The sequence below is a fragment of the Chamaea fasciata genome, unplaced genomic scaffold (assembly GCF_029207755.1).
Source record: "Chamaea fasciata isolate MVZ Bird 193981 ecotype frontalis unplaced genomic scaffold, bChaFas1.0.hap1 SCAF_3, whole genome shotgun sequence".
Taxonomy (NCBI): Eukaryota; Metazoa; Chordata; class Aves; order Passeriformes; family Sylviidae; genus Chamaea; species Chamaea fasciata.
In genome coordinates this window covers 18,547,689-18,575,486 of record NW_027094088.1, presented here as the reverse complement: position 1 = coordinate 18,575,486, position 27,798 = coordinate 18,547,689, and the positions used below count along the sequence as shown (strand labels likewise).

The window sequence follows — 27,798 nt, the reverse complement described above, 5'->3', positions numbered from 1 at the left end:
GACAGAGCAACTGCCCTTACAAGCTTCTTCAGGCCACTGGCCAGCCACATGTAATTCTCTCTTCCCTGGAGTAGATTTTCTGATACCATTTTAGAGGCCTTGGGGATTTGCAAGAAATTTCTGCAACTATAAAGTTGTGCTGTGATTTTATTATCCTTCTCCCAGATGTCCAGGCTAATCAATGACAAATGCTGCTTTTATTTACCATTTTCATATGAAGTTCTTACTTCATATGGATATTCTCAGGGCAGTTCTTTCATGGCATTGAAACAATAAAAACCTTCAGTTACCCAGAAAAAGTGAAGACCCAAACTTAATAACTAAATGTCAGTACAATTAACCTTAAGACAAATTCTGACCTGTTAAATGTATTTAAACATTTTGGGGAGGTTTTTTGCACATACATGATAAGAGTATTCCCAAAAGGTATGTATTTAAACATTTTGGGGAGGATTTTTGCACATACATGATAAGAGTATTCCCAAAAGGTATGGCTTGTCATTAAAAAAAACCCCTCATTTGTTTGCAGGTTTAAAGTATTAGGGCAAATTATAAGTTACTTAACTTTCCACCAAGACTCTACTTCCTAATGATTCTTACAGCAAAATCAGAATTTTGATTGGAACTCGTAACATATTTACCAAGCCTACACATATTCAGAGTACATGTAATTTTTTCCGGTGTCCCTTATGAAAGTAAACAATCCACAGAGCTCTGTACCTGTAGTTTGTAATGACCTCAGGACTCCTTAATGCTTTTGAAGCCTGATTGCATGCACTTGGAGGTATTTTACTCTTTCATATTTGCCAGGTCTTTCATTTAGTTTTCCACACCACAGTAGATGTCCTGGTGTAATGAAAGGCAATAAAGAACATGATTTTGCTCTGTTTTATTCCCATCTCAGTGGTCACCTGTTCCCATGTTATTTCTGAACCTCCCACCCTTTTGCTGTTGAGAACTGAATTTGAAAATTGTGGGAAAAGGTTTCATTCAAGCCAGAGTCTGAAATCACTGCTACAGTAGTGGATGGAATTTGGGTCCTGGTAAGGGGGTGAAATATCTGTGTTTTGAGTGCCCAAGTTGAAGGCACTCACTAAACATACACTGTTCCTGCTGGTCATCAAGCAGCACTTAATGCTACTTGAAGCCTCAATAACTTTTGGCACATTTTAATTGCAGGTCTCAGACAGTTTGAAGCTTTCTCCTTCCAGGCAATTTTTGTGCTCAGCCCACTGCCTTTCTTTTGCTTTGTCTCTTTGAAGAGTGACTGAGTTACGACAGGACCATCTCTGTGGGCACCTTCTCTTCTATGCAGCTCATTGTCCCTGCATTTTCCTACCTGGAGAAAACATGAAGCCTGTAGTAATAACACAACAAAATTAAACAGAGCTATTAAATGACTGAGGGACCTTGGTAATATGAAAAATGATAACAGTAACAACCATGGCCAAAACAACTCCAAAGCAGATCTTCAGATAACAAGAATTATTACATTATTACACTTTTAATTTCTGCTGAAATTTTCCTACAAAATACCGACCAAAGCTTATTCAAATTGTAAGACATGAAGTCTCTCTAAGCTTTGCCTTAGTTAATGGTGCCATTAACACATTTAGAAGACATTGGAGCTTACACTTCCTTCTCTGACCACATGTGCATACACAAATCCATACCAGGATGGGTTTGCATCAGTAGGAGTTTTGACCAAGTAAGGATTGCATAGTCAGGCCCCACACAGAGCCCTAGACACAGTCTTGTGCTTACTTAGGATAAAAGTGAGTGCATTTTGATGAGCTAGGCAACTAAACTGGGTTAATATCCAGTTTGTCGACAAACTTGTTTTGGCATGCCAGCTAGACCATGGCTGCTTACATCACATAAACCCAATCTTGGATTATTTTGTTCCCAGTTAAATGAAGGACCCTAAAATTTCCTTTGCAGTTGGTAGTTCCAGCTATGTGAGGAGAGAGCTAGGAATTCACATAAGCCCTTGCCAGGGTCTGGGAGGCTTTGCTCCGATGATGAGCTGAGAACCTTGAGCATTTCCAGACTGAGAAATCATACATGCTCACCACAACAGGATGCTGAATGTGCAAACAGTGAGTGCAGTTACACTGCTCCTACAACATGGGGATGTTCTCTGCCTGCGCCTCCATCAGCTGTTTTCCCAAATATGTGGAAAACTCCACTGTGGGCTGACCAGTGCTGAGGAGCTGGAGGTACCTCTTGAACAACACCAGCATTAATATAGCTAGAATTAAACGTACACTACTAGTGTTTTTACCTATACACCCAGATGCATATATATGTGTTATTTATAAGTAATGTATAACAGTCAATGCTCTTTCATGAGCACATAAGAACTTCCTGAAGATAGATACACAACTCATGAAGTGCCTTTCCAAGTGTTTTCCTAAGGAAGGTTTTCCAGAACAAGGATTGTGTTTACAGAATTTATGAAGATGTTTACAGCCTCAGCTACACAAATCTGTCAAAATATTGCAATGGAAATTCAAACCCACTGTTTTGCTTCTGGTGCAGGGGAAGTTGGGGGGTTTCTTGCATTTTTTGCAGATTACTTTTAGAATTTGGTGAAGGGTTTGGCTGGTTTTCCAGCAAAAGATGCTGTTATGTAAACACTAGTAACTTCTCAAAGACAAAAATGTGTGCATGGCTCTAATTTTAAGCACATGAGGTCACTGGTTAAGTGTTCAAGGATTGTGAGCTGGTCGGACATGAGCGGAGGGATTCACTGCACAGTCTTGATGATCCCTTTTCAGCATCAAGTGGGTAAAGGAGGCTGGCGGGCTGGCTGAGGTGCACAAATAAACGGTTTGATTTACACAGACGCTCTGATGCTGACACAGGGCTTTACAAACCTCCAGAGAACGCATGAATTGCAGACTTGAAGCTGTGTAAGAGGCAGATGGGTTGTCCCACTGCCCTTCCTCAGGCTCCTGGTTACCAGAGACAACCGAGAGCCCAGGAGGGACAGCTGCTGGCAGCACTAGCCAACATCAGCGGCCCTAGCACCTCATGGGCTCTGTCCCACCGCCCACACGCAGGGGGTTTGGGGCTCCCCAAGCCACCGACTGGCCGAGCCCCGCTGGCTTTCTCCGAGGCCTCGCCCCCCTGCCAGGCTGAGGGACACGCCCGGTCCCCGGCGGGCCCTGACCCCGGGGCACAGCCACACGCCCTCCCCTCGGCGGAGCCTCACACCTGTGCCACAGCCGCACAGGCTATCCCGAGCTGGAAGAGACCGAAGAGGACCATCGAGTCCCGCCCCTGACCCTGCACAAGACAGTCCTAAGAATCACCATGTGCCTGAAAGCGTTATCCTAGAGCCTTCTGAACTCTCTCAGGCTGGTGCTGTGACCACTTCCCTGGGGAGTCTGTTTCAGTGCCCAGCCACCTCTAGTGACGAACCACCTCCCGGTATCCAACCCAAACCCCCCTGACTGAGCTCCAGGCCATTCTCTCGGGTCCTGTCACTGGTCACCACGGAGGAGAGATCAGTCCTGCCTCTTGGTGACCATGAGGCCCCATTCCACTCCAGCCCCGGGCCCAGGGCGCGCTCCCGCCCGGCCGCCACCCATGCCGGGCCCGTGACGGAGCGGCGGCCACAGCGGCGCTGGCGCCACAGCAGCGTCCGCCTGCCGGCCCGCGTTTGCCGCGCCCGCCCGCACCGACCGGCGCTTCCTGCAGCGGGGCCGGCGGGGCGAGGGCGGGCAGGGGGAGGAGGCGGAGGAGGAGGAGGGGAGAAGCGGGGAGGGGAGCGAGGCGGAGTTGGTGCCGCCGCCGGATGCTGCGAGGAGGCGCCGCGGCCCCCTGCGCTGCCGGTCGCTCACCTGAGCGGGCAGGAGGGCGGGGGAGGAGGAGGAGCCGGCGGCCGAGCTGCGCGGAGCCCGGCGGCGGTGAGGCGGGCGGAGGGGCGGCCAGGCAGTCGGGCGAGGCGATGGCACCGGGCGCGTAGCGGGCAGGAGGCCCCGCGTCCCGCCGTGTGCGCCCGGCTGCCGGCGGGGGCGGCCGGCGGGCTCCGCCGAGGCCTAGGAGCGGCCTCTTCCCTCGGAGCGCCGGGCGCGGTGCCGCCGCGGCCCGCACCATGTCCACCCGCACGCCGCTGCCCACCGTCAATGAGCGGGACACGGAGAACGTGAGTGCCGCGCCGGGACCCCCCTCCCTCCCTGCCTCCCTCCCGCCTCTCCCCGGTACCCAGTGGCGGCCCGGCCCGTCGTGCCGCCCAGGCCCGTCGTGCCGCCCAGGCCGACTGCCCCAGGGGCGGGCGGGCCGCGGCCGTGCCGAGTGCCGGGCCGGCACCGCCGCCTGCCCGCGCCCCAAGCTCCTCCATGCGGCGCTGCCGGGGCGGGTCCGGCCCGCCGCGCTCCACGTCGCCCCGGGCCTCCCGCGGGGAGCCCTCCCGCAGCCCCTTCCAGCGCTGCCGGGCCGGGCCGGGCCGGGCTGCGCTGCCCTTATATGTCCTCGGCCGCCGGCGCACACGGGCTGCGGGCCCCCGGCGGCCAGAGGCCTGTAGCCCCTGCGGGCGGCAGCCGGCGTGCCCCGCCTTAGGGCGGCCCCCGCACTCGGCACCTCCGCGCCTGCCTTGGGAGAGCCACTTGTGCGCTGTCTGGCGGCCTGGTACTTGGCCTTGCCTCACCTCTTGGGCTTCGGCGGTACTTGCTCTTTGTTCGGTTTACACTTCCAAGGCGGTCCCCGGCGGTGTTGTATTCCTTCCTCTGCTTTGCTTTGTGTTGCCTCCGAGAGAGGCTGTGGTCGTGTCCTTGATTCTTCTCGAGTTCATTGTATCTTCCTTTGTGCTCTGTTTAAATATCTTTGCGGTCTCTGCTCCGCCGGGACTCGATGAAGTGGGAGCACGGTGGTGTTCTCTGCTGTGGTGCTCTTCCATAGAAAATAACCAGCCTTGGCTGTGATGGACAGTGTACCTGAGGAATGCTGGACCATGTCTGGTCCTGTCCATCAGTGGTGATTATTTACATAGGTGGTAGTGTGGGAGGTGTGAAATTTGCCTCTTGGCTGAGGGAGCCGGTGTTAAAAGCAGTATTGTTTGCAATGCGTATCCTTAATTACCTTTGGGAAGGTGGCAGAAGGAGGGGGAAAAGGAGTGGTAGGAAATGTAGCACAGGCAGTTATACCCACCTTCTGTTCGTGTGGAAAGTGATTGGTAAGAAACGAGGGAAGATGGCCTAGTGGGCTGAAATGGGTTGAAGATGTTTGTTTGTATTGCATCAATCTATTCTATAGATGTTCTGGCTGGTAGCAGGAGCTCCTAAGATTTGTTACTGTACGAGCCTAAGCAGCAGTGCCTTCTGAATAGGCTACTGTCTGATACAACAAGTGAGTGTAAGAAGGTGATTTGGAAGACAAAGGTAACAGAAAGAGGTAATATAGCTAGAGAAGTTAAAACCTAGTGTGGTGAATTATAATGAGCTTTTAGTATCGGTGACTCAGTGGAAGTTCAATTGGTACAGCAATATCAGACTTCTTACTAGTTAAAGCAAATAGATGTATTTGGTGTGTCCTTACTCTTCATGGACTGATGAGTTCTGTGTTGCCCTAAGAACAAAAGCAAGTCCTTGGGATGAAAATTTTGATTTAATTAAATGATAAAGTGCAGGTTTGCGTGATACGTGTTACTCATGAGTCTCTATTTCAAATGTATATAGGAATGTGGATAAGAGATAGATGACAGGAAAGGATAAGAAATATTTATGTATATATCCAGTAGTACAGTCCATAAGACTTGCAAAATTTACACGAGACAAATAGAAATATTTTCAAATATCATCATCTTTTATGGAATGAAAATTTCAAAGTGTTGGTCGTTAATTTAAAAAATATTATGCTACTTGTGAGTGCTCAATTTTGACACCTAAAGAATAGTAAGTGTTATTTTTTTATTACTGTGGTTTTAGAGAGTGCATTGGGCATCTGAAACACCCAGGTTTGCACAGCATATCAGAATACTCAAAATTGTGTGTTTGCTTCTGAAAACCTTGGTGTGAGTCTGAAACCTTACACTAATGAATACAATCTTCTAGCCAGATAAGCACCAAAGATCTGTACGGTTGTAAATTCCCCAGTCCGCACAGAATTACTCCAGTGCTGTCATTAGTGGGTGTCCACAGGATTTGGAGCAGAGACCTTGAGTTCTGCCTGTTGGGCAGCCTCAGGAGCAGCCCTTGCTGCCCGTGGTGTCTCTTACGTCAGACCTTTGGCTAAAGTGGCAAATGGAGGATGGAGGAGGAGTAGGTGGTCCATTTCTGACTTCCTGATCAGCAGCATTCCTTGATTTAAAATGGATTCTGTGAGGGTGAGGTGAGACTCTTAAATTACTTTTAATGTTCTTCCTTCTGCTAATAGACAGTAATGGTCGGGGAGCTTTTATGCTGGTGGCTCATGATGGACAAAGTCGAGCTCTGGGTAACCGAGATGGTGAGAAGTTGTAACTAAAGGGCGATGTGATTGGAAAGAGTGAGGAATTAAGGAGCAAGTTTTGGTCTGGTAAAAAAGTCCCTCTTTGTAGTGTGCATTTTCAGTTCTCCAGTATGTATATTAGCCAAGCTCTCCTGGGCAGCTAATGGTGATCTTCAGGAGAGGCTCTTTTCTCCCATCTGCTGCTCGTGGCCATCTCGCAGTGCTGCTCCATTGTGTGACTCCCAAGGGACAGACTGGAGCGCTCTGTCCCGGAGAGAGCCGATTGATGCTTCTGAGTACAGCCCTGCCTGTGTGCCCAGCTGTGCCCTGCACATGGGGTGAGCTTGTTGTGTGAAATCGTGGGGAGCTACCCTGCCAGCACCACCCCGTCTCTTGGCAGCTGCTTTCAGTACTTTCAAATAGAAAATAAACAAAAATTTAATGTGTGCTTTTCTCAGTGAGTGTGCAAGCATTTGTGTTACCATTTGAAAAAAAGAAATTATAACATTTGCTATAGCACCTATTAGAAGAATATTCATTCCTTGAGGAATTACAGGAGTTCCTGATGGGATGGGTGAAAAAAACTTGCTTGTTTCCATAATGCCTTGTGCCTTTTGTCCCACAGTGCCCTTTGAAAATATTTTAGAACGGATAAGATCAGGCAGCATATTACTTGATAAAGTCTTATCAGAAGGCTGGAGTAAAAAGAACAGGGACAGACAACAGGTGGAGGGAGCCAGGTCCTGGGAAGCATCAGTGTGTGTGTAACTGATAGGTCTGTCCTGTGGAGCTTCCCACTCTTTATTTTCTTTGCCTTTTTGCTATTCCTGACACCTCCCAGTGCAATGTTTAGCTTCCCTAGCACACTTCATAAATACTTTTCACTGGAAATGTTGTTTCTTGTTCATGAAAGCTGTGTTTAAGGAAGCAAAGTAGATTATGATTATCAAACACTTATTCTTACTAACAGTTTATTGGGAATCTTGGGGAAATTAATGGGTGGAGGCAGTACTGTATTTTCATGTGTATTCCGGATTTCAAGTGAGGGGCAAGAGCAGTATTCAAAATAATCATTTCCTCGTGTTTTGATTTTGTACATGTAACTATTTACAGCCTCCTCTTGATACACTACCTGTCACAGCCTGCAAAAAATGTATCACTGCATTCAAACAATTGCACTTGGGGTTAGTTTGGGTGAACTGAGCTTCCCATCTCTGCTGTTGCTGGGAGAAGGACAGGAATCAATAGCTTTGAGTTGGAGTCGCTATTCTGTTTTCATTGAGTTGGTATTAATTGAGGAAGGAGGGATTTTTATGTTTTTCCCTTCATAATGTGTTGCCTTGTATTGTGTCATTGAATTGAGGAATGGTTTTCCTGAATTAAGGCAAAAGAGAAGAAATACATAGGTAATATATTCTTAGATGGTTTGGGGGAGCTCTGTGTAAGAAAAGATTCAGACATTCAACAGCTGGCTCTATACTACTTGCTGTGTAGTACTTTCAGTAAAGTTAATGAGAATGCTGGAAGTAGTTTGCTTTTTCTGACATAAGGACCTCTTAGTCTGGCATAAGAATACATGATTTTTTTTCTTCTTTAAGTGTAATTTCATCTTTTGAAGGTATTACTATTATCTGTGAAGGTATTGCTGTTCTTGTGCTGTGGTCTCACCTATCTAGCTAAGTTTTAAGGTATTATTTTGTTTTGTACTTTTCCAATATCTCAAAGTTGTTTAATTCTGCTGGGGTGATCTGGCGTGTTTACAGTGGGAGAAGGAACAAACAATGCAGGAGTGCTGGATGATAACTCTGGCCAGAGTCAAGGAGGAATGTAGGAATTGTGGTTTGTCTCGCCTAGCCAGTGCTATGTGAGAATGATTGAGATGTCATGGCAGGGGAAATTTTAAAAAGGATAAATGAGTTACCTGTGGTCATGTGATTTACTTCATTATCATACAAATAATGATGACTTTGACACATGCACACCGGTTTGTGGGTTAGCTGTGGGAGGGTGACATCTCACAGCTCCAAGTGGGTGTGGTTCAGGATGCCTTTCTGACAGGGGAGCCTACTAGGCAGCTGTGTTTTAAAGAGGAAAGAAGTTGAACAGGGCAAGAGATAAGAGGATAGAATGAAGTGGTCAAGTTGGGATGATAATTATTATACCATGTTTAATTTCCTTTTTTTTTTTTCCCCTTCTTCTTCTGGATTTGCTTTTGCACAATAAGAACACATGGTTTTGATTTGGACAGAGGGGGCGTGGGAGAAAGTATCTGACAAGAATTCTTCAGTGCCTTAAGCAGAAGAATGGCCTAATTTCCAAACCTTATGGGTTCAAGAGTACAGCTGTATCTTTCTTATCCACAGGAGATGGACTTGAGCAAAGTGAAGAATGCCTGTGTTTTTTCCTTGCAAATTTATTTTCCTTGATCATAAATACACCATTAGGTTCTATGTTTGTTTGAACGGTAAGAAGGGGGTATGTGCTCCTAATCTTATTTAGAAGGTTTGTGTTTCCTCTGTGCAGACTTTTGTTGTTGTTTTACTTCACATCTGGAGTGAGCTCCTGTGTTATGGGGGGAAAACACACACTGAGCTAGAGTACTATGCATGGAGAGAGCAAGGTTCATTTTGAAGTTAACCTTCCGTGTGGATCAGAGAGAATAATGGGACAGGTGATACACATGTTTAGTTTCATTTTCTTTATGTAAAGAGGATTATTTTGGTACAAAGCACCAAAAATGTTCATAGTTCAGTGTTCTTTCTAGGCATCACAAATGATGTACAGTGTTAAAGTTCAGAAAGAGTTAATGCAGTTTGCTTGTAGCACTTATTTCATACTTCATGGGGTTTTGAGGTTCATAGGTAAACATAAAGTTGGATTGTTTGTGGTTGATGTTCTGAAAACTGTACTTACATGGTCAGTGGACTTCAACACTGAACTAGAACAAGGAGAATATGTTCTAGGAAAACTGACCAGTGGGATCTTTACAGTTGTGTATTTGTGATCCTACAGACTTACTGTTTATATTAAGAGAGATTTTTAAAAAATTATCTCTGCACTTTAAGTGTTTCAGTCATCAGTAAAGGCAGGATTTTTCCCCCGTGACTCCTGATTACATTTGCAAACTAATGTTTCTTCTACAAATGTGTTAAGTTTCTACCATCACATTTGCTGTTGCTCAGCAGAGGATTCTTCTGCCAGCTTCTAACTGATATCAGTAGTTGAAACACAGAAAAAGTAGTTACTTAATTTTTTAAGTGCAGATACTGTGATTTCTCTAAAATTATATTCTAAATCAGTCATTTGTAGTTTCACTTGGTGGAGCTTTTCTTCCTGTTCTCACTATTTAGACAGACCTGACCTTAATACCTTACTGATGCTTGAGAGAGCTTTAAACAGTGTTTCAGTAGAGCAGATTCATTAAGAAAATATCCTGTAAGAAGATGATTTTACAATTAATGTGGAGCTAGAAAACTCCAGTGCGACTGAAGCCCTAAGCCAGGTTTCTTACAGGTTGGCCTATTCACAACTTGAGAGTTGAAGCAAACTTTTCATATGTTAAAATATCAGAGAGAAAGCATTTTATCACTTCTTTTTAGACTTTATCTTTTAGTAACTTCAGCCTGTCCTTTATTTTAAAATACATATTTACAGTCTGTGCTGCCCTCCAGGTTAAACATACTGCTTGTAAGCTGCTGCAGACAGTGACAAGTTTCAAATTTAACTTATTTATGTTGTGGTTGTGACACCATCTATTTTGTTGTTGTTGTTCTTGGAAACACAATGCTTGCTTTTTGTGGTTGGATTTGTTGTTGTGGTTTTTTTTTAATCTTTCTGGAATTTCAGAATAGGCAAAAAAATTTTGTTAGGATTTCACAATTTTTTTTACTGGGTCTTGATTCTTGAAAGTTTACTCTGCTCTAGATAGTGGTAAATTGGGAAGAAATGTTTTCCACAGTTGACTGTGAAAACAGTCATGAAAACAGGAAAGTTTCATCAAAACATTCACATTGTTCAGTGTAATGAATATAATGCAACTCAGTCTGAGTTTTAATAAGAAGCTCTTTCTCCACATCACTACCAAGCCTGATTAATTGTTAACATTTCTCTACTCCTTTCCCGTTGTCAATTAGCTTTTCTTTGGTGTGTTCTCTGTGCTCACTGCTAAACCGAGCTTTAAATTGGGCCAGTTGTATTTCACGTAAGAATGAATCATCTTTGTTTTTCTGTGAATAACGTAGTAAAATAGCAAAATCAAAGGCTTGTTGAGATCTCAAGGTCAGTTTGAGACTTTGAAGCTGTATGAGATGATTCAGCTTAGATTGTTTTGGTGAGCATCCTAGTGAATCTAAGGTTAAAAATTCCAAGATGATAAGGTGGCCCTTGTTTTTAAAGTACATTTCCCTGTGTTTGTTTCAACTTTTATTTCCTAAGTAGTGACCAAATACGCTGTAGCTATTGTGGGAAAATAGTTGAAGGCAAGAGCATTTGAAACTACACTCTTTGCTTGTCATAATCCTGCTTCTTTTTGACCTCAGATGGCAGTTGAAAAAAAGGTTTTGTTGGTTAGTTTTGGTGGCGGGGTTCGGGGGTTTGTTGGGGGGTTTTGTTTTGTTGTTGTTTTTTTTTTAACATAAGCTTTTGTGTGTGTGTGTGTACTTACAATGAAAATAGCAACTTCTGATGAGAGACATATGTTCACAGTTGTAGTAGGGTGCTTGCACAGTTAAATTCAGCTGGGCTACAATTAACCTTAAAAGCAATGAACCAGACATGCTCATGGAACACTTCCACTGCTTAGTGTCTAATGACTGATCAATAGTTGTATTTATGTGAAACCCAAAACTAAGAGTTTATTTGGCATCTTTTAGAGTGAAAGATCATTACGTTTTTCTAAAATTCTCCATCTTATCAGGACAGCTGATGAACAGTCACTTCACATTGCTTAAATCCTTGTGGAAAGCAGGCTTTCTTGCTTGCTTGAATGTGTTTGTGGGTTTTCAAGCTCTCCTGTTCTGCTGTTTGTTGTATATGGTTTCAGGAAAAAGTAATTTTCCTTTTTTTATCTTGGTGTTCCTATGCTCGTGGAACACCTTAGATACAGGCTGAGATGTCAAAATGAGAAGTGGTCTGCACTCCACTTGCTTGGTTAACATGAATGTACCTTACAATTAAGATGACTTTTGTAAAGAACCCTTCGTGGCTGTTCAAGATTTAAGTGCCCAGTACCAATGACTTCTGTCCCTTTGTGTGCAAACTATTTCAGTTAGCAGTCTTTTATAAAAATAAGTGTAGGATTGTTATGGAGACCTAAATATAAAATACAGCAACACAATATATGTTGCAGAAAAGGGTTCTTTTCCTTCACACTTGGTTTCTTCAAAAGCCTGACAATATCTCAGAAAGAGGACTCTTGCTTACAGTAAGCTTTAGCTGGAGTAATTGTTTAAATTGCAAAGATGTATGTCCAGTCTAAAACGGCATTGAATCACCACACACTGATATGTGTATTCATAACCATAATGATTTCTGAGGTGAGGGTTGTTACCTGTAATGGAGTTTTATTGAGGTCCCAATGAATCAGGTTTGTGACTTCAGACCAGCCTCTGCCTTGCTCACTGTGACCCTTTGATGTGCTGGGAAGAAGCAGAATAATTATCCTGGTTTTTGTTTAAACATCTGTAGAATTCACAAAAGTAGCAGAATGTTAATCAAAGCAGAGAATGATGTCCAAACTTAATATGTATTTCTGGTGGTCAAACATAAGGAGTTTCATCCAGCTGAATTGTAGAACCATATTTTAAACATATGTGGTTGTGATATTTTGAATAATAAGACAGAACTTTACTTCACCTCTAATGAAAGCGCTTGTGTAGTACATCAGTGTTCGTGTAGCTGAACATATAGAGTTACTGGATAGCCCATAGCAGTCTTTTGCAAAAGCAGATAATGATAATATTACTGGTGACAAAATCTAATTGCTTCTATATTATAAAGTAAAGTAGTACATGATAACTTTTAAAATCTCAAGCAGACACAGAATTAGGCAAGGTTGTTAGAGAGAAGCGATATCTTTCATTAGACAGATGCGGTTGAAGCAAATAGATGAGTTTTGGATGGTGGAAGGGCTCTTGCCTGAGGTGAGGCTGGTGGTAAAACCTGTAGTGCCTGTGCTGTGCTTCCGTGGGAGGGCCCACAGCTCACTCCTGGTGCACTACAACACATACCTCCTTGTAACAGAGGCTCAGCCTTAGTCGCTGGGATAGAGTGCTATTTTAGGATTTCTTGGAAGGATTCCTCCCTTCCCCACTGTTGGTTCTTGTCTTTTTCGTCTTAACCCAATGCTCAAGAAGAAAGTAATAGAAAAATAAAGTAAAACATCTTTTACTTATCCTCAAGCAGCCCTTTTTTTTTTTTTTTTAAAGAAGGGAAAAGGCCATTTATTTGTAATCTGAAGGTTGTCACATAGATAATTTCTCTTATTTAGTCCCTCAAAAAATTGACCAATTTAATTTTAAACCTGGTGCTAGTCCATAACCTGCCATCACACCAGCTTTATCTTTCCATACCCAATATCCATCTTTCTGAGATTCCGATTGGCTCTGTTGATTAATTTGCTGGTCATTAAACCCCTGCAATTTGCTATAATCTCACATTCTGGCCCCCCTACCCCCCTTGTTTTCTCCCCCATTTTGCTTACTAACGTGCTTTTGTGCTGGAGCTTGGCATACTCATTGCCAGCTTCCTTATGCTTCTCACTCTTTCTGGGACCTTTTCCAGTTTTGCTCATTTAATGACATAAGCAAACCCAATACAAAGCTTTATAAAAGCCATGTAGTTGCAGCTCCTGTTTATCCTTCAAGTAATACCCTTCTGTATGAATCCCAAGGAGCATTTTAATGTGGGAATAATCTGAATTGTAAAGCTGAAGGGAGCAAAGAAATTCTTTGCTGTGGGTGGGCTGGGAAGACCTGTTTCTGTGTTGGGGGCTCTTTCAAATATTAGCAAAAATGATTATTACTGCTTGAAATATTCATCAGTTAGACCATATTTTCCTCATTCTACCTTTCCTTCCCTCCACCCTGGAAAAGTTACTGGGCTTTCTTCTCTCAGATAACAGCAGAGAGGAACCAAAGCTTCGTAGTGATTACTTAGACAGGACATACAATTTTATCATGTTCTCTTGGAGTTCTTTTCCATACACTCAGATACACGAGGAATTTAATGGGTGAGAGTTGCAGAGCTGGAGAAGGGGGAGGGGAGGGTGTCCTGCAGGCTGTGTAGCAGCAGTGTAAATTACTTGTGCTTAAACAGTAAATATCTGAAATTCCTTTTGCGAGTGCATGCTTGGCTTCAGTCATATGTAAGTATCTGTCTACTTCTTCGATGTTTGTCTTCACTTAAAATAAGTAGAGGCATAGCTCAGAAATTCAGAGAATCTTATGTGTTAAAGAGGAGTCTTGTTTTTGCCATGGAAATTACCTTAGCCTGTGAAATGCTACATTGAGCTCTTAGAGAGGATATGGTTGTTTTCCACAAATGGCTTACATGTGTAATGTATTTACTCATATCTTGTTCCAGATAATATTATTGATTTGAGGTAATATAATTCTTTAAAGCATTTGGGGTTTTTATTTAGTAAATTTTTTTCCAACAGTAATCTAATTTTCTTCCTCCAGCCATTATAGTAAGGACAGTCTACTGGTGGTTACAAAAAAAAAAAAAAAAGGTCTTGTTGGAGGACTGAAATGGTATTTTTTTTGCAAGATCAGACTTTTTCCTTAAGATCAGACTCCCAAAGGAATGGCATTTTTAATCATTCAGTACAATGAAATAGATACAGAAAATATTAATAATACTGTTCTGAGTAGTCTTTAACAGACATACCTATGTGTAATAGCTTTTCAAATTTGGTTTTCATAATTTGATATTAAATGAAAAAGACTGACTGCCTTTTAGACTTCTTTCTTCCAGTGACAGACATAAGATGCACATGAACAAAGAAAATTTATGAAAGCCCTTCACAGTGTAACTCTTGCTCCATCTACTGCAGAGTCCAGTGAAATCTTATCCTCAAACCTGGTATGAGCAATGAGGGTAGAGCTAATATAGATGCTGTAATTAGTCAGTGGAAGACATAATTATTATCAGAGAATGTATGCCTCCAGTAGTGTTTGTAGTCAGGCTAAGGGAAATCTAATCTCACAGCCTGTGCTAAGTAGACTGATAAAATTGTGTTTAAAGGTCCTTTTTAAAAAAGCTATTCTTGCTCATCCAGTGATAGCAGAAGTATAGTGCTCATATAAAAGTCAAGTTTGATGTTTTGTAAGCACTACAAAGTAACATATTATTATTACTGCTGCTGTTGTTATTATTAGTTTTTTGTGTGACTTTTTACAAAACTTTGTGTTTTGGTATTGTGTACAAGCTTTTTCCCATTGCTCATTAAATTAATTTCCTAGTGGTGTGTAACATTACATTTCAATAGAATTATTTTCAAGTGAGAGGTGTCAAGCCTTCTGGAGTGGTGTACAAGAGAGACAGAGTGGACTCCTCTATCCATCTGTTTGTTTTCATTATCTTCACAAAATAATTACTAAAGAAGCTGAATTAAATACAGCCCTTGAGTATTAGACTGGAGTTACAATCAAGTGAAGTGTTAATGGTGCATCAGCCATTTTCCTAATATTGTCTTGCTTTAATTGAAGATGAAACTCGGCGAGTGACAGAGGAAAAGAAGAAAGCAGACTGGGGGACTGTCAAGTTTATTGCCTGGTAGCACAGTTACATGTCGGTAGCACAGTTACAAGTGTACCTCCAGATGGCTTCCTACCCTTTCTCCACAGCTATGCCTGATTTCAGGTCACCTGTTGGATCATAGGGAGGCAGTAGAAAATGATTCTTCAAGTGCTTGATGAAAAGAGAAAAGTATTTACACGATAGTTGTCATCACCAGAGGTTGGGAGCATTCTAGTTAGTTTGGTAAATTAAGGAAAAAAATCGAGTTCCCAGTGAGCCTGTGATAATTGCAAGGGATTGCAATGCTGCATGAAGGGATACATGATCATCTCTTCTACTATCCTGTGGCTTTCCTCACCTTTTAGGAGGCAAAGGGCATTTTAGCACTGTGGGTGGGAGAAGGAGCCTTGGCACATTGGTGGTGGAAGAGAGCAAAACATTGCTGGCAGCTCATCCTAAGACTTGGAAAAATTCAGTTGTGTCCATTTGAAATCTGCTTAGGGATGACTTTCCTTTAAGGTTTGGGGTCAAATTCCCAGTTTCCAGTAAGGAGGTTGGTATAATCCCTGTCACCCGTGACATTGCCCTCAGGTCCCCATGACTTCCTCTGCTTTTATGACTTTCCTTTCCTTGAGACTGAATCAAATTAATTCCTGTTTTAATATGAGACAGTATTTAATATGAGACAGCATTCAGTAAGGCACTTCAGCTGGGGATTTCCAGGCATGCTGCTCTAGTATTACCCAAACTGTTTTGATGTCCAACTCGGGACAGAATCAAGAGTTGCCCCTGCTAATGGTGGGCTGGAGGCTGCTGTTGCTGCTACTGGTTATTTGATGTGTCTCACCATAGATAAAGAAGTCTGAAATGCCCAGTTTTCACAGCCTGCAGGCTGGGCGGCTGTGTAAAGCCCAAAGCTGGGGATCTGGATTCTTCCCCACAGATTGTCAAGGACCCTAGAGAAGGTCATATATCTTTTTTTCTTACTGTTGGATTGGCTGCTTATTTTAATGACTGTATTCATTTTGAATACATAGTAGATATGTTCAAACGTCTAATCACAGATTATCTGGCTTGTTTCATTACGATTTACCTATATATGTGTGTCCATTGTTTCTTCCACATTTTCCTAACTTGTTATTTTCATGGTCTGGGTAAATGTAGTATCTGCTGGTTTTAATATTGTCTTTGCATCCTGTGATTTTTCTGCTGCTTCCTTAGCCAAATTACGTTATGTGTTCTGTTAAATTTGTTTTGTTCGTTCTTTTTCTTGTGCTTGGTTTTTACATCTGAGTTACCTTCACGTGTGTTTTCTGTCCATGGTTTGAATTCAACACATTGACATCAGTCTGCTGTGTAGGTGTGGTTGACAGTATGTATTATCTATTGTATCACTGTATCTTACAGCTTAAAACGGCTAAAAAATGTGTTCTTTTTTTCTAGTTACATTACATACTTTACAAAATCTTTGAGGGATATTGCTGCTGTTTGCTTTTTTCCATGTATCAGTTTAGCTTCCTAGTTGAATGTATTTCTGGAGTGCTACATTGCAGTTGTTTGTGATCATGAATAATTGAAGCCCAAAGGTTAAAACAGGGTGGTTGCACGAGTTTAGGAGCAAGGGGCTCTGTTGGTATTGTAGTCTGAGCTCTGTGAAAAACGCACTCTTTGATCATAAGATAGGAGCTGGTCCAAGGGCCAGACGCTGTTTGGACAGCTTAAAGTTAAGCATAAATCTGTGCAAGCCTGGGAATATATTTGCTAAGTGGAAATGTGGTATAGCATTATCCAGATAAAGGTAAATAATTACTACAGCTCAACTGAGGACATTTTATTTGATCTGTTAATTAACACTTACGTGAAAAACAAGGTAGAGAGCACTCAGCAGAAGACTCTCTTCATTTTGCTGTTTTGTTTTGAGTTCAGCAGGTCCCAGCCAGTTGACTTGGATACATTGTCATAATCTTGCCCTGCTTACATGGTCTTGTAAAGCATAGTTGGTCTTCTGAAAGCATAAATTTAGTGGTGTCCTTATAACTTTACCTGTATCTCCCACCATCAGATCGTGCTCTGCTAGCCTGTTCTCCGGAGACCGAAGTCTTGTAACTGAGTGCTGCTGGAGTGCAGGTTTGTTGGTAGAAATGTCCATGCCAGCTAAGGTGCTTCCTCCTCTTAGGGTGGTGTTCTGGTTTTCCTGTGTGAAAGTATCTGTTACTCCTCAGAGTCAACCATATGTTTATGAAAAAACATGCCTGCAGAATGCTGAGTGTGATGAAATTCTGGCTTAAATATGAAAACCACGTCGCTGATAGGTGAAGTTCATTCGGCCCTCTGCAGCTCAGTCTTCCGAGGCAAGGCTTATTACTGACAACAGAAGTCCTTGGCTGCAGAATGGTGGACCAGCACATGTTATCAAGCCTTGAAGGTGGAGAAACTAAGCTGGTATGCTCTAGTGCAAGAGGCCATGAAAGTGCTCTTCAGGTCAGGAAGGATTCCCTGTCCCTCCCTTGAAGGCTCTGTGGAAGGGCTTGAGATAGGCCTTGTTAATCTGCTCTAGTTCCATGCTTTCTATTCCCCTCTTCTGTCTAGGCATCAAGTTAATTTTGGTAATTACTTCTAGTTACATTTATTTTGTATGTACTGTATTGTATGAAGGGAATTGTTAAGATGAGTCTCCGTACTCTTCAGATTAGACTTCCAAGATCCCTAAAAGGAGCATGTCAAGAGAATATGGGAAAATCATGCTGAACATTGGGTAAAGGCATTTGAAACAGAGCTTGATGTGATCCTCAAACATTACAGAGTCCTGCATTCCCCAAGACAGTTTCTTTTCTAGGACATGTGTACATCAATTAGTATGTACTGCTATCAGGTTGGATATTTTAATTGGTCATCTCATCACTTTTTAGAAGCTGGCTTTACTTCAGGAAGTTAATAAGACCTTGAGGTAAAATACTCTTCAAAATGAGATGGTGATCTGTCTTGATGAATTTGTCATTGGACCCACTGGATAAATCCAGTAATGGAGATATAAAGACTTTAGAACTACTGTCCAGCTTGCTGAAGGAGGAACTTTCTCTTTTGTGTAGCAAAGTGTTGGGGTGCTTTACCCACTCATGTCATCCCTAAAGGGGAGCTTCTTAAGGTCATGTTGTGTGCTCTTCTGAGGCTAAACAACACGACTACGCTAGGCTGTTTACTTGTTTGTGGGATTGTTTTTGTTACTTCGGGAATTTTTGTTATTGTGTTGGTTTTGGTTCTTTTCTGAGTCCTTGTGTGTTTTTATCTTGTTGTGGAATGGGAATAAGTATCTCCTAGCTAAAGTTTCACTACTGGTGTCAATTTGCCTTTGGATTATCAAGAAAAGTAGTGTGATCAATTTTCTTTTCCATGTTGTTCCTGTCCTGATAGCGCAGTTCCGCGGGAGTTTAACATAGGGCTGATGTGATCCGGTCTTCCCAGTTGTGGGTGTTGCCTTTTGTCCTTGTGCCTGTGCTGCTGCTGGGGAGGTGTCAGCGGCTGCCTGCGCTCAGGGGCTGGAGGTGACCCTGGCAGCAGAGTTGCAAGGCTTTGTCTGGCTCGGCTGCCTGTGCTGTCTGTCTGTCCTGCTGCCCCAGCAGCAGTGGGGTTGTAGGGGTGTGTGTGTGGGCATGGGAGCAGTGTTGGATCAGCTTCAGCAGCCGTCGTGCCACATAGGGACTCATCCAGAGCTGTTGTAGGAATGCAGTGAATAAGGAAAAAATGCCCTTACGTAAACTTTGAGAGGAAGAATGAGTTGCAATTCAGAGCCTGGTCCCAATTAGCTGCTGTATTCTTTCCTTCTGTAGGAGAACCTCAGCTGGCCCAGAGGGGTGGTTGTTTGATCCTAAGTGTCAGACGTGCTTCACACTTGCTCTTTTGTGAGTAAATCTTGCCTCCTGCTGCTGTTTTCCTCGTCTGGAGGCCAGCCTCAGGTTTCAGGATTGCAGTCTCTAGGCTGTAGAAACAGCACTTTCCCCTCAGTTTTGAAGTTAGATATTAAAGTATTTTCTACTTCTTGAGCCCTGCAAATGCTCAAGAAGCTCCATGTGCTTGACATGATCCTGAACTGTAAGTTGTTTCATGTCTCCCTTCTTCTGCCTTTCATCAGGCCGATTGAAAAATGACCTGGCTGCATCATTTATAAGTGCAATAAAAACTCCTGCCAGTTTCCTTTGCCAGAAGTTTCGCTTTCTGGGTGTGTTCCTGTTCTTGTTTGGTTGGTTCAATTAACAACCTACATTTGCATTTGGTTTTCTTTTTGTTTCACAGGGGATTTTTGAGCAAACTGTAGGTGCTGTGGCATTCAGAATCCGTGGTGCCCTGCAGCTGCCTGTGCTGGCGGGATGTCCTGGGTGAGATGGGAATGCTCACTGGGAGCTCTGTGCTGGCAGGTTTGAAGATCTCATGAAATAAGTCAAAAAGGACAGGCAAGGTTAAACTGTTCACCTCATGAGAAAAGTGCAATGGCTGGCAAGAAAGGTTGAAAGAACTCTTGTCTGTGAAGGGCTCTGTTTAGATGTGTCCAGGAGGTTGTAGGAATAGTCTTGTTCCTTCCTTCACTCCCCCCCATAAGTGCTTTCCTTCAAAAAATAGTTTTGTGTTAGGTTCCATGGGTGACAGACATTTGAGATTTTATTTAGACAACATAAGAAATGTTTTGATCTTTTGCTTGATAGGGCTGATGGTAGTTTCTAGTACTGTACCAAATGACAAAAATGAGTACACAAGAGGATTTTACAAAAACTTTCATTTTTTTCCCCCCTCATGTTGGTTCCACCTGTGGTTTACTGCAGCAGCTTTTAGCTGGCTTGTCTCAGTTTTCGTGGGGCTGCAGGGAGGGTTCAGTTTGGTCTTAGCAATTAATGGAGATGATATGGGCTGGCTGTCCTGAATTAGCCCTGGAAAATCTTGTTTGTGTGTTTGGGATGAGTCAGGAAGGAAAGTGCCAGGTTGAAATAACTGTGCCAATTCTGAGTGAAATGGAACAAAGGCAGGAAGGTCCTGATCTGCTGCACCTGCACGCTTGGCCAGGCTGAGGGCTTCAGGCCCAGGGAGAGGAGGAAACATGTTAGCTGAGTTCAGGTTACAAGACCTGATTTCATGCTATGGAGGTATTTGTTTTTCTGAAATGCTTTGGCTGTCATCTTGGAGGTGGACCAGCACATTTTTAAGGTTTTTTTTATCCATCAAATAAAAAGGATCTGTTATTCCATGTGATAATGAACTCCACCCTTCCACATAACGTTAGTGCAGTGTTCGGAAAAAAAAAAAAGGGAATGAGCTTACTATATCATGCACAGGATTAATACAGGTTGATGTAACCATAGGAAAATTAGAATTATTCTAAAGATCCTTTAGTATGGACTTCTGAAACTCTTCTGTGTCTAGTTCTGCACTGATAGATCATGGGATGTTTCCTTTCCTAGATTACTTAAGTATGGAGCTGTAAACATTGCATCCTGTGTAGTTTGAGATGAGAAAGATAATTCTGTCTCAAAGTTGGCAAACTTATTTCTGTATGTCTCACATACATGTGCATATGTTGAGTACTTAAAAGACAAACAAACAACAAAACCCCAAACAAAAAACAAGCAAACAAAACCCAGCAAAACTTAGATCCCATAGTAACGAGCACAGATTAAGATGTACTCAGTGCTCAGCGTAAATTTGTTGTCACCTGTGTACATGTTTGCTTTTAGAAAGGGAACTATTTGTTTATTGGCATTGGGGGATTTTATTTCACCTTATAGTGGAAATGTTTTCATGTTAAAATTGAAGTTGTCTTTGTGAGATACACGGTGTTACAACTGGGAAGAAAAGGGAAGTGATGCAAAAAAAAATGAGGAAATTATTTTGTTTAGTATCTCTTTGGGTGCTGTATAGTTTGGAATTTTTAAAGAAATTTTATAAAATGCTTTTCAGAGTTGCAGCATCACTTAATGAAGTCTTTGTGTATGCTTGACTCAGGCCAGCTTTATTCAAATTGTTATATCTTATAGCTGATAGATTCAAGTTATTCCAAAAGATCATGTCTGGCATTTTTACAAATTATGTGAGTAATCTAAAGAGAAGGATGTACATACACGTTTGTTTTCTTCTTGCACTTTCAGAAAGTGTGCATCAGCAGGCACAGGAGATGGGTGCATTCTATATTTTATCATAGTTTTGTCTGATTCTCTTCTTTATCATGCACTGATCTTGGTATCTGATTTAAAAACTGTAACTACTTCTTTCCTCACTCCATCGTTGTTGCTTTGGTTTTTCTGAGCTTAGTCCTACATATTATCCCCTCTTTCAGGAGAGGAAGGTTGGTTGCCTTGCATTTTGGTGGTTTTTTTTATAGCAAAGCTTCTATCATGCATTCACCATCTAGTATGCATTTAATTGCTGTTAAGAAATTATGAAAACAATCATGTGTACATACGTTGTCTTTTAAATTGACCCTTCCAAAGCACTTCCTCACATGTCTGAGAGGAAAAATTAGATAGTGCTCTAGTAGAGCAGAGGTGCTTTAGGAATTGTGGTATGATGTGACAGATTTGTGTGGCAGGAGTAAGGTGTGGTTTTGAGCAGATGTGAGGCTTACCTGGAGGGGGAGGGAATCCCCTTCTTCTGCCCCTAATTGGGGGATCAGGTACTATAATTGTGTGCAGTTTGCATCATACCTGTACCACCTGGATGCTCTTGACACATGGTGCAGAACAAGCTCATCTGAACATTTCACATGGTTTCTACTGTGAGATGTACCAAGAGCTTTTGAAAAATTGGACTCTTTCAGTTTAGTTTGATTGTTGCTTTAGCAGAAATCTTGCTTGAGGTGGCTTGCTAGAAGCTCCTAGGTCCTAAGGGGTAGTGACAGCAGCTGTACATCCAGGACAGTATTTCACATCTGCCCCCTCTCCTTTCCCAGCATTGTATTTTAAGAAACATCTAATTTTATGTGTTTATTTCTAGAGATTTTATTTTATACTGACATAAACTGAGTATATCAGGAGTCATGTTTCTGGCGTGCTAGTAAAGGAGTGTTTCCCACTACATTATACATACATTAAGAGCAAAGCAGTTGCAGATTAGAGCTATTTAGAAGTCTGTCTTTTCAACCCTTCAGATTCCCTCTGTCTGGGCTAGCTGTTTTGAAAAATATTTGCAAAATATGACAGCTGTTACAAATGCTCATGTGTATGGCACATGCTTGGAAGTGGTCGGAGTTATGAATATTAAACTTGGCTTCAAGATACTTATGTCCAGGGCAGGATAGAAAATACTGAGAGAGAAAAGTGTGATGATTTGCTTTTCTAGAACTGCATGTGCAGACTTCGCTTCCATGGGCTGACTCTGCCAAGGAATTTGCCTTGTGATAAATGGAGATGGGGAAAATTCAGGACTAAGAGGTTTGTTTAATCAAGTGAGGTGTGTTTGTAGGCAGATTCATGTGTGGAAATTACCCTCTTACCAGGAAGGACTATAGAGGTCTTCAGTGTTCTTTGATTGAGAAAGGCTGTGTGGATTAGTGACTGGAATGGTTTGGGGGGATTTTTAAGAGCAAGCTGTAGCAGCCGTTAATATAGCTGATGTTGTAAGTTTGATTACAGTGTATAATCCCTTAGGGTACTACTCCAGTGGCTAGTAAGTGGCTAAAGAATGCTGAATATGTGAAGTAGTGAAACCCACATGCTGTACCTACTTGGTGGGGTTAGTTCTTCTGAACTTTCTCAAGGATGATGTGTCTGGTCATCCGGTCATCTTGCTTTGGCAAAGTTACCTTGGGTAAACAAAGAAAATGATAGCTTTGAGAAGCAATGGGTCAGGTTAACTCTTAAGTGGTCTTACTGCCCTTGGCTTTCTGTAACAACCCTGGTGGAACATGTCACAAACAGACCTAATATGTTGCAATTTAAAATTGAATGCTAGAAATACTTAGAGATTCCTGAAAAAGTGGATTTTGTTTTGCATTACTTACTTTCTTATTTTAAAATACTTGACTAATGTGCAAAATACCTAAATGCTCTAATAAACTGTTTCAGCTCTAAACTTGTAACTGCTTCACCCTATTTTTGTTTAAAATTGCCTTTTAAGAAACATCTAATTTTATGTGTTTATTTCTAGAGACTTTATTTTACACTGACATAAATTGAATATATTGAGTCATGTTTATGATGTATTAATAGAAGGTAGTGTTTCCCACTACATTTATATATATATAATCAGGTTATCTAGTGAAATAACAGAATCTCTAATTAAAATCCTGTGTGGGAAATGCAGCTTGTTGGCTGGAATTGTTTTTAGATGACTGAACTTCAAGGAGAGTGTTGGTTTTTACAGCCCCCTTGTTTCCAGCACCCTGAAAAATTTCTCAGAATTTAGAGATTGTTCTACTGAAATGGCATTTTAAATAGCCACATAGCAGCTGATGCATAATGAATGAGCATATTGTAATGGACCAGAAGGATCTGAAAACTGTGCAGCCTTCTAGACAGTGTGGATGTTGCATACTTTTGTGATATTCAGCTTTAGTATTCTTTGGAAATAATCTCTGAGATACTGTTGTTTGACCTTGATTTTTATTTTTTTCCAACTTCTTAATCTTCTGTTTCAATTTCACTGAATGTAGATTTCTAGAAGTTATTAAGTTTCTACTTTAAATTCCTCTTTACCTTCCAACAATAGCAAGATGTTTATGTGCAGTAAAGAGGCCTACTGCAAGAACAATTTGAATTTCATTCAGTGCTGTTCCAATTCAGAAATTGTATTTATTTATTTATGTGTGGGTCACAAACTGGGAAATTTGACCTTTATGCATGATTTCTGTCATCCTTGGGCATAGCTGGAGAAAATGGTTGGTTGACTCAAAAGAGAATCTGTTTGAGAAGTAATAATTAGGAGCAATCCAGAGTGGCTTAGTTTTTCTGTCACAAAAAGACCAAAATCCAGAATCATCATGACCATGAACCTTGTTATTTTTTTTCCTCTTCAGATTTTGTACTGTTATACTGTCATTTTGATTAAATAATACTTTCTCGGTTCAATCTGCATTAAAATGATCTGTCCTGTGAGGGCATCTTCATCTTTGTTCATGGCATTGTTTGAGTCTATGCAACTGTTTGTCTAAGAGATCCCTTTAGGTATCTGCTGGGAGTAGGCTAATCCTGTGAAGCATATGAAATTGGCAACTGATATTAGGATTGCTAATGCTTCTGGTAGGCATTGTATGTCCAGTAGTGAAGATCTAATTCAGTGAGTAAAGAGGCTCAAAGACTCCTAAAACTTGTTTGTGTAGTACGCTGCTGTAGCCCTGGCTGGGGTTCTAAGTACAGCTGAAATATTCGTTGTCAGCACCATACAGATACTGGTTTTGCAGGGTGTATTTTTGGGAGAGGCTTTTTTCTGGGCTGTGGTTTATCCCATGTGGGACCTGTGTCCGATGCTGAAAGAATGTATCAAAGCCTGTTTGCCTGGAGCTGCCCTTCTAATCTACTCTTTCAAAGTCCACAGAAAACATTTTAATAATGTGCTTCTAAAGAATAAATACTATTACTAGCATGTTATTTCACAGCTGAATGAATTTGTCTGATATACAGAATCTAAACATGCCTGGCTTGCTTGGTTCTCCAGTAATTTGGAAAACAGTTTAGCAGTAGGAGTACAGTAGTATTTTGTAGAAGGACTCATGCGATGAAAAGACAAACAAAATTATATTTAGGGCTGTTCTCTTGGCCATAGTGAATAATTAATAATGCTGGAGGTGATGTAAGCAGGGTTGTGCTACATTTGGGAAGAACATTCTGGTTGTGGTATACTCCTTGTTTTTTCCGGTTGTGTTGCAGCTGTTTGCTACTTTTCCCAATTCCACTACTGCTTGTGTCCTGAAATAATCTTGCCTGGTTCAGTGGGGACTGTCTGTAAGCCCGAGTGTTTACAGGAGGGGACTGACTTCAGTCTCCCAACAAATGCACGCTGAAGCTGGAAGTACTGCTTTAAATTCTGATTGTATGTGAAAATAATTCCATAAGGAATGGTAGATGAGATCAGCACAGCCCAGCACTAGGCTGGGTATGGGGAGAAGCAGTAAAACTTCAGCTGCACTTAGACTCTGCTTTCAGCTTAATGTCAAGGATCTAGGACCAGGCTCATTAGTGCTTTGTACAAAGATAGACACTTTTTAATTGAGGCAATCACTAATGGGAGGATATTCAGGTGTCTGGTGGGGCTTTATGCTTAGCTGGGAGTAAGCATGCCTTTCTTGCTACAAATCTAAAAACTGCACTGGGAAGACACTCTCTCTACCTCCAGTATTTGCCAGCCTTCAAAGTCTGTAGCTTAAAAGATTAGAAGCTAAATTTTACCTGTTAAACATTTGTACCCATCTGCCACTCTTAGAAAGTATTTGAAATACTGAAACACTTAGCACTCCTTTGACATTTTTCATTACTTTGGTTTCTCCTTGGAAAAATTCCAAGCCCCATCTGTAACTTGCCCCTTATATACTTGGAAGTTAGAGTACAGAAGCACTGCAGATTTCAGTGACTAACATTTAATGTGGGATGATGTGTTGGCATGCAATAAAAATAACTTCCTTTTAGTTCTTCAGACTTTTGAGATTTAAGATATTTTATGTGATCTCATGGAGTTTTAAAGAATAGTTATTTTTAAATAAAGATGTAGATAGTTTGCTACTTGAATAAGACCTTAAAAAGATGCAAATATGTTTGGCGAACAAAGCTTACCTGAAAAAATAAATTAGTAGTGTCATTTGACTGAAGAAAATTAACAAAAAAAAAAAGAGTGAAACCTTGTTTCTAAATATGCCAAGGTACAAGTATATTTTGTACAGTTATTTTTAAAAGACCAATTTTGATTATGATTAGACAAATTTGCAACATAGTGCTATACTGTGTGGTTTGGCATGTTTAAAAAAGTCTTTAATGGTTTATAGATTACTGCCTAGGTATCTAGTGTTGCTTTTGGAGCTGGTAAAATTTTTCTGCAGACCTTTTCATGAGACATGTATCGACCTCTGCCCGAAGGCAGCATTTTCTCCTTAGGCTGCCATCCAGAGTGTATCAGTTATATTGTAAAAATTAAATAATTCCCCTTTACATCTTTTTATGCTTGTGGTCTGTTCTGTTGCAATTGTCTAAAATCCAAGTAGCTAAATTCCCAACGATTTTGTCTGCCTTGCAGCACACCTCTGTGGATGGATACACTGAACCACACATCCAGCCTATCAAATCAAGTAGCAGACAAAACATCCCCCGATGTAGGAACTCCATCACATCCACAAATGAAGAGCATCCTCACATTGGAAATTATCGCTTACTGAAAACAATAGGAAAAGGAAATTTTGCCAAAGTGAAGCTGGCAAGGCATGTGCTTACTGGAAGAGAGGTAAGCCTTGGGGGGAAAAAAAATTTAAAAAAAAAAAAAAAGGCTGACAGTCTGATTTGTTTTCTTTGGCTATCTTTATGATAAGTGTTTCTTCTAGAAGCTGTTTCAGGATACAGACGAAGTTACCTGACATGCCTAAGTTTCCACCTCACCACCCACCCACCCCATTTTTAAAATGCAGCTTCTTGGTGAAAGAATCAAAATGTTTGTTGTGCATTAAACAGTATTTTGGGGCTGAGAAGGTGTCTGTTCATCCCTAAGCCTTTCTAAAACTGAAGAGAAATGCATTGATAGGCAGATTTCATTGATATTGGTGATCTGTTAATAGATAAATCTTGTGTTTGGAGGGCCCGGACAAGATACTGTTGTTCAGTCCAAACACAGACAGAAGTATAAAACTCATTCATTCCTTGGTGCCAAAGTTCCAAGTTCCTGCTGGTAAATGTTAATAGGTGAGAGAATTTTGCTTGATGAAATGTATAGAAGTAGACACGCATGCATGTTTTAGAGGTGCATCAATGCTCTTGCTCACAGAGGTGCAATATATTTTTGTTCAAACTTACTATATTCAAAAATATATTTTGGTTCTGAGTTTAGTAATTCATAGTTGTTTGTTTTTTTTTTCCCAAGGTTGCTGTGAAAATAATAGATAAAACCCAGCTAAATCCCACTAGCCTGCAAAAGGTAAGAATAGACCATAACATCTGAAATTCTGTAAACGGTTGAACCGTGATCCTTTATTTACTTGACAAAAACATTTGATCCCCTTATCTTGCTAAACAACATTTTGTGTGTGACCTTGGGAGAATGTGGTCTCCCTGCTATAATGTGCACATACATTTGTCTGAGGGCAGTGACTCCATGTGGTTCCTATCTGAGCTTTGTTGTTTTGCTCTTCCTTCCTCCTCTAGCTTTCCTCTTTGCCAGCAGTCACATTTCTTTCCAATTAGGTATAAAAACAGTTTGTCTGCATGCTAAACCAAGATTTAATGCTGTAAAGGATGGAATTTTCTTGGATTTTTTCTTTAATGTAGTAATTGTTTTTTTGTGGACTTGGAGTACCAACTTCTATTGCTTTAATGGGTTTTTCTGCATTTGTCTTTATACTCTTTCAACTTTAATAAAATATTTGCTGAACTCAGGGGACTTGTGGCAATTACTTTTTGTGCACAGAATTGACAAAATGAGTGAATATAATCAAAACAGTGTTGTTTATGCCTG

At 41.5% G+C, this 27,798-nt stretch overlaps 1 protein-coding gene across 6 annotated transcripts in view; it reads left to right on the top strand.

Annotated features, from left to right (window-relative positions):
• The first annotated feature begins 3,836 nt into the window (after nucleotides 1-3,836).
• Nucleotides 3,837-27,798, top strand: part of MARK1 (microtubule affinity regulating kinase 1) — a 57,564-nt gene continuing 33,602 nt past the window's right edge. The window contains exons 1-3 of one of the 6 annotated variants that reach the window (XM_066178227.1): nucleotides 3,837-4,153; nucleotides 26,374-26,577; nucleotides 27,208-27,261. In XM_066178227.1, coding sequence (XP_066034324.1) covers nucleotides 4,103-4,153; nucleotides 26,374-26,577; nucleotides 27,208-27,261 — 309 coding nt within the window. In that variant the 5' untranslated portion in view covers nucleotides 3,837-4,102. Of the gene's footprint in view, nucleotides 4,154-26,373; nucleotides 26,578-26,658; nucleotides 27,030-27,207; nucleotides 27,262-27,798 lie in introns of those variants that run through there. The other 5 variants (XM_066178221.1, XM_066178219.1, XM_066178222.1 and 2 more) reach the window with 5 other exon arrangements.